Consider the following 7,312-nt stretch of genomic DNA (forward strand, 5'->3'; position numbering starts at 1 on the left):
GCAGCTGGGGAGGAAACTGGTTTGCTGAAATCTTTGTGGGCAAATGTGAAGCATTAGCGCACATTTTGGCTTCGGTCGCTGCTCCTGCACGCTCCCGGCATTCTGATGTTAACAGGAAGTGACGTCACGTGTCTTCTTCATGAGTTATTTGGGCTTATTTTGTATTCCTCGCTACACAAACCCACAAAGAAGAGACTAGACTGCAGAAACGGTGGGGAATCACTTTAGAAACAATAAATATTGGGTTAAAGTTGCAGGAAAGTTGCGATTTCACTGGGTTTGCTTGATTTTGCGTTAATAGTTGAGATCGCAACATCGCAAAATCCTGGAGGGACTGAATATTATGTCTGACATTTGATATGTTGAGTTTATTATTACAATGCAAAAGGAAAGTGGGTCAGTTGAGTGCTTCTCCACCATCCTAACATTTTATATACTGAACCAAAGCTTACTCAGTTTCTGTTTTTAAATTTATTACAGCTTCATTGTAAAGGTGACAGTTTGGTTTCTGTGTTGGAGGAGAAATATATATTTATTGGTGATGCATGGGTAATGTTGGCTGTTTAGCCTTTTCCCGAGTAAACATCTTTCCTGCTGTGCTTAGCCGTGATTTAAACAGGTTTTGCAAATCTTCCCGTCTCATGTCCTGTTTCTCTTCTCGTCTTTTTCCAGTGGAAGGCTGCACAGATTGGTCCGTGGACTACCTGAAATACAAAGTGCTTCTGGGGGAGCCTGTCCGGATTAAGTGTGCTTTATTCTATGGATATATCCGGGCCAACTACAGCCATGCACAGAGCACGGGACTTAGCCTGATGTGGTACAAAAGTGCAGGGCACGGCGATTTCGAGGAGCCCATCAGTTTTGACGGCGCCAGGATGAGCAAAGAGGAAGACGCTATATGGTTCCGACCAGCTGAGCTGGACGACGTGGGCTACTATTCCTGTGTTTTAAGGTACGTTTGTTTTATCTAAGTCAGCAAAACCTGCAAACCCAGTGTTTTCCTGGTTATTTTCTCCAGCTGTGTGTCTGTAAATAGCATTGTCTGGATTCCTTTGGACATTTAAAAACACTGCATGAAGGATCTCTAATGAAGTCGATCTCCAGCTAAAAGGGTGCTCGTCAATGGCCCACAGAGCCGTGCCTGTCAGGCTTTGCTGCATCATTTTATCTGTTAAATTACTATTTTTTTATTATTTCCCACTTGAGGCCAACGGTGAATCTATAATCCTTTGGTCCTGACAAGTCGTCTTGTCTTGAGATGAAAGACAACGAACGGTAATTCAGCACAGACAGAAGCTGCTGAGATGAAAGACGAAAAAGTAAACTATATCGTCCTTTTTCACCTAAATGCATGTTGAAGGTAGACAATTGTTTTATTTATAAGTTGGATTATGTGGGGAAAAAAATCACTCGAATGTTCTTTTTTTTTCAGCCACAAAAGAAAAGGAACTTTATTGTAGCCTCCTTTTATGATTCGCTTTGGGGCATTTAGCTAAAAAGAACAAATGATGTCCACTTGAGGCATAGCGTTTAGCACAGGTTTCCTTGTGTTTCACAAGCTCTATTACTATTCCACACCATTAGCACTCTTCCCCTTCGACGTGGCAGCCGCCGTGAATAGAAACAGGCCGCGCCAGTCCAACAATTCTCCATTCACTCGTGTTGGCAGCGGTTTCTGGAGGCAGACAATCAGTCAGCTCCGAGCTATTGTGTAATCACACAGAAAGTAGAGGCTTGAGATTTGATTTGGACGAGCACAGTTGCTTTGTCGCCACTCTCTACCTTGAAGAACACTTATTTGCCTGTAAGGAGGGGAAAATAGGACCATTCCCGACCATTTCTTCACGTTTTTTTTTTGCTTTCTGCAGATTTTTGCATTGTAGAATCAAGAGTGAGTAAACTTTCTCATGCATTTAATCTTTAATTGAATGCAAATGGAACCAAACAACTAAACAACAATTAATCCGTGTACGGTTCGTTCTTTGGTTTTTTTTTCGTTTCAAAGTAAAACTGCAAAAACAAAACAAGCATGTGTTTTCTTTGTTTTTTCGTTTTTAAAACGAAATTAGAAAAACGGCAATTGCTGCAATGGTTAAACCAAAGACGAGCTTTTATTTTGTTGTTAATTCAACGGGATCTTATGGCGGAACCGGAAATGAAGACCTGAACTCCCGGCAGTCACCAGCAGGTGGCGGTAATGTCCTGATTTAATGACTTCCTTGGAATATGAAAGAAATCTTGTTGACGGTAAGATCATCAGCTCTCAATGAAATGCGTCGATTCCTTCAAAATAAGACAAACGGATCCATTTTTAAACTGGTGGATTCTGAAGCGCTAACTGAAAAAGTTCTTTTTCTGGTGGATTTTAAAGAAACTGAAGGCGTACTTTACCGCCACCTGCTGGTGACTGCTGGGAGTTCAGGTCTTCATTTCCAGTTCCTCCATAAGGTCCCGTTGAAATAACAATAAAATAAAAGCTCGTCTTTGGTTTTAACCATTACAGTTAAAAAAAACAACAAAACGTACCCCTTTCTTTATTTTTGCAATTGCTGTTTTTGTAATTTCGTTTTAAAAACGAAAAAACAAAAAACACATGCTGGTTACATATACTAATGTGCCACAAACAGGAAGTTAATATCACCAACCATTCCCGTTAAATGAAGGTGTATCCGTTTAAATGGCCGACCCTGTACATAAATAACCTGAAGTGAATTTGGTGATGACTTGTAAGGCTTCTGTTGGCGACGAATCACAAATGGCATTCACCAGGGTCTTTACAAAATGCCCCCGAAACGTTAACAAGTGTTTTCTCGAGTGTCAGAGTCGTTTCAGGGCATCGGGAACTATTCTCGGTTCCGTTTCAGCAGGAAACGTGAGACGAGTTTGGGAGTTTTTGACAGCCCGTGAGCTGTGACCGACAGGAGACGCAGTTTAGACACTTTGTGACCAAATTGTGACATAAACAATTTGCATGTTAGTCAAAAGAAAGTCATGAGAATCTTCTTTTTCTTTCATCAGTTCCCTTTTCAGTCGCCACAGCGAGTCATCCTCTTCCATCTAACTCTGTCCTCTGTCCTCACTCCAACTACCTCCATGTCCTCTCTAACTGCATCCATAGATCTCCTCTTTGTCTCTAACATCCTTCTGTCCCTCCTCTGGACATGTCCAAACCATCTCAGTCTGTCCTCTGTGTCTCTAACATACTTCTGTCCCTCCTCTGGACATGTCCAAACCATCTCTAACTTCATCTCCCAGTCCTTCAACCCATGCTGGACCTCTGATGTCCTCATTCCTAATCCTGTCCATCCTCGTCCCTCCCAATGAGTCTCATGAGAATCTTGCAATTTGTTCAGTTTTGTTCAGTTTAGCCTCCAAATAGTCACTAAGAGTCAAACTGCAGTGAGATACTGTTTGACTATTATTTCCCCATTTGACTACCCGCTTTCCAAACCGTAACTTTTACATTATTTGTAATGTAGAGCCTTGGTTAAATCCTTTATGACAATTATAAACCATTCGCTAATAAACACATCTTTATGATAATGTACATTTAGTTTGTTAGTTTGTCCTTAGCATATATGACCAAAATTGAGCATTGTATTGAATTTTCCCATAGAATTTTATCCGATATATTCATTTAACTCATTCAAAAAGGATAAAAATCGGTATCCATTTGTCACAGGGTGTTTACTGTCAGCTGTGTAACACTTGAGTTAAGGAAATGGCCTGAATGGTGTAGGGAGTTGCACATGCTTGATTATATAGTAATAACTTATTAACCTTGTAGGTAAAGGGCGTTTTCTCGTGACTGGCTCATTAGCCAGCTCTATCCGGTGACATACGGTGCCGTTTGAAAAGAGGAAGGCTTCCTGAACGCTGTTAGCGTGCACGATGATTGTTTTACTGCAGGTTTCGGTTTTACTCAACATTGGACATTAAGTCAAACTTGCAAGACCTGATATATTATAAATGGCAGCCTCAAATCAGAGATCAAATAGGAATCCTGCAGTACTTCTGGAGTAATAACACTTGAAGCAGTGTGTAACGGGCACTTACTTTGACGTATTCTCCTCGTCCCTTCGGTTGAAGGTCGACGACATGGATTCGTCCCGTTTTCCCAGCCGCGCCGCAGCACGTTTAGCTCCGGCGTCGGCGGTGACTCACTTGATTTCCCAGGAACCGCAGCCAAAGCGAGAGGATTGCTCTTCTGCTTTGTCTCTGGAGCGCGGCTCCTATAGATGATCGGCGCGCTCGCGTTAACGTCTTGGGTTTGGATTAGCCTCACTGTTTGAAATACAAAAGGCTCCTGGAGAATTAAAGCGCTCTGAATCCCAGAATAACAATAAATCATCTCTCTGAGGAAACATTTCATTCAGAGTTTCCCTGATGTTCATTTCTCAAAGTGAATGTTGATAAAGACTCGGTACCCATGTCTTTTTCTTAATACAGTTTTGTGACAATAGTTTATTTGCTCGAAGAGAAAGCATTTTGCAGATTAAACTGTTTTATATGAATTCCCATTGATTTCTATCTTATGAAATATTACATAAATCAGTCTCTCCAGGATTTCGCAGGCCTTTTTTGTGATTGTTGCGGCTAAAATGCCTGATTTCACGGGGCATTTTCCTAAAAGTTGTGATTTATTTTTGCTAAAATCAATAAACAACCATAACTTTTAATATCTAAACCAAAACTCCTTCCTAGTTTTGTAAGATAATTCCCAACAAACATTGACATTCTCAAAAGGTGCTTTATTTGAGAACTTTGATAGCTTCTAAACTGACATTCATGAGCATTTCTGGATTGTCCCTGGTCTGCAGCTCTCCTCACATGTTTTGCAGACACAAAGTGTTTGTCGATGCGTTTATGTTCCATGATTACACTGCAGGACGTGCAAAACAGCTGCAGCTGGGGAGGAAACTGGTTTGCTGAAATCTTTGTGGGCAAATGTGAAGCATTAGCGCACATTTTGGCTTCGGTCGCTGCTCCTGCACGCTCCCGGCATTCTGATGTTAACAGGAAGTGACGTCACGTGTCTTCTTCCTGAGTTATTTGGGNTTATTTTGTATTCCACGCTACNCAAACCCACAAAGAAGAGACTAGACCNCAGAAACGGTGGCGAATCACTTNTAGAAACAATAAATATTGGGTTAAAGTTGCGGGAAAGTTGCGGTGTTTTGGGCAAAGTTGCGATTTTGCGGGGTTTGCTTGATTTTGCGTTAATAGTTGCGATCGCAACATAAATAAATAAACCCATTTGAGTGATTTCATCTAACAGTGCCTGGAAGTTATTTTGCTGCCACAACAATCTTGAGGAATACATTTTCACCTGGGGATAAATATAAATTCATAACCATTAATTAATATTACTCATTGATTATAAAAACTGAGCCTTTTTTTAAAAAAAACACTTTGAAGCTGAGGCTATGATTCCTTTTTTCTTTTCTGGATGCATTTATAAAGACCAAGGTGGAATGGAGGGATGAAGTCACCTTGTTGCCGTTACGCCTCTGAGCCACTAAGGGAGGTAGTCACAGAGCTGAAATGGTGGATATAGATAAGTGTAAGCCTGCATCATGTACCATTTTGGGAAAACACCTGAAGTTGGTGGGGATTGAGAAGCGAGGGGTCTGATATACTGTATGTGTGTTTTATACATATTTACTACCAGTTCTGTTCAGTGTTTATTTCCTCTCTCAGAGTAACCCCATTAAACTCTGAACAGTGTTTTGAGCAGCTTGCCGACCATGTGGCATGACTCAGGTGATGATGGAGGCACATCTGCACTGAGAATAATCAGATGAGTGCTTCTCAGTGGAAGTTTTTTTGGGGGGAAATTTGATTTCATCGTGTTTATTGAAAAGGTAGTTGTAGGTTGTTGTTTTTAATCAAAGGTTTTGTTTTTCTCTTGTATATGATGCATTCTTTAAAAGAACCTGAGTGACATCTGGCGCTGTTTGATACGTTGCATTGTCTCTCGTGATTCCATACTTCTGGCCTTTTTACTGGATCTCTTTTTGACCTACATCTGCATAACAATGTGCTTGTACTCATTACATCTTTGTTTATCCGCTCCGCTGCACTTCAGGGTGTTAGAGGGCATATCTATACGCTAACACACCCACACAAACACAAACACTACGTGTCAGAGACTAGCTGCCACTTTATTTGCTTCCATTCTGCATTTGAAAGCAGAACGGCATCAACACATGAGCTCACATTCAATATTTTGAGCATTTCCCCCCCTCCTAGATTCTTCTGCTTGCACATATACAGAGATGATGGAATCACACGCAGTATGGCGAGTATACGAACGGCGCCGTGCTTCAAATTGAGGTCAGCTGTTCCAGACGTAATACCCGGAGGAACTTTGTCATACGCAGAGCCTAACAAACAGCTGCAGCAGCGTGTCACTTACTGTACGATCACACAGAAGCACCTAAAAGCCACCTCACGACTTTGAGGATACCAGTAATTCCCCCCCCCCCGTCTCTGTAAGCCGTTCGGGATTATAATAATTCTAATTCCTGTTATTCATTGCCGTGCTGACAGGCGAGGAAGTGGAGTTAAAAATGGCAGCGCTCACATGACGGGGATAAGGGAGGGAGGAAATCATGTTTAGCGTCGTCTGACTGTGCCAGGTCTGTGCTCAGACTTTGGGTAACAGTAGTTTGAGTTTTGAGGTTTGTTGCATAATTAGACTCGATATTAAACCTGTTAGTGTTGGTTTATTCTGGGAGCTCGTTTTCTGCCGCCATCCTCGTTTTCACGACTCAAATTAAGGCCATTACATATATGAGTCATCTGATTCTTTAGTTCACCTTGATGCACAGGAGGAGAACATGATGAGTGAAAGGGTATCGTTCCGTAATCCGTTTTCAGTGGATATTCGAGGCTCACCTGAGGTTCACCTCGCTAATGTGGAGCTCAGTCACTGCCAGCTCTCTGCAGAGTTCACGGCTGATTAGGACTCCATCCGTCCTCCTATCTGTGTGATTTTAATTTGTTGTTTTTTGCAAAGATGACAACATAAATAAATAATTTCATCGTCTTTATTTTTGAATAATCTAAACAAAATCACAACTCTGGCTAAAATAAAGGAACGTGCTCCTTGGAAGCAGGGCCGTAGCTCCCGAGGACCCCGAGGTCCGGACCTCATTATAAAAACATGAATCCAAACAAGGCTTCTGAACGGCGTGGTTCTCTGCGTAGCTCCACCAGTTTCCTGTAGGAGGCGCTGCAACTGTGTGCAGCTGCAGCCAAACTCAATGTCTACGAAGAAGAGCGCAGCTTTGCTACCTTACTGCTAAAA

The 7,312-nt window shown here is 41.8% G+C and overlaps 1 protein-coding gene across 2 annotated transcripts in view; it reads left to right on the forward strand.

Annotated features, from left to right (window-relative positions):
- LOC108249339 (interleukin-1 receptor accessory protein-like 1) overlaps positions 1–7,312 on the forward strand; it is a 279,953-nt gene that overhangs the window by 98,955 nt on the left and 173,686 nt on the right. For both annotated transcript variants that reach the window (XM_037973923.1, XM_037973924.1), the window contains exon 3: positions 673–952. In XM_037973923.1, coding sequence (XP_037829851.1) covers positions 673–952 — 280 coding nt within the window. The remainder of the gene's footprint in view (positions 1–672; positions 953–7,312) is intronic.

Source organism: Kryptolebias marmoratus, linkage group LG23 (genome assembly GCF_001649575.2).
Source record: "Kryptolebias marmoratus isolate JLee-2015 linkage group LG23, ASM164957v2, whole genome shotgun sequence".
Lineage (NCBI taxonomy): Eukaryota > Metazoa > Chordata > Actinopteri > Cyprinodontiformes > Rivulidae > Kryptolebias > Kryptolebias marmoratus.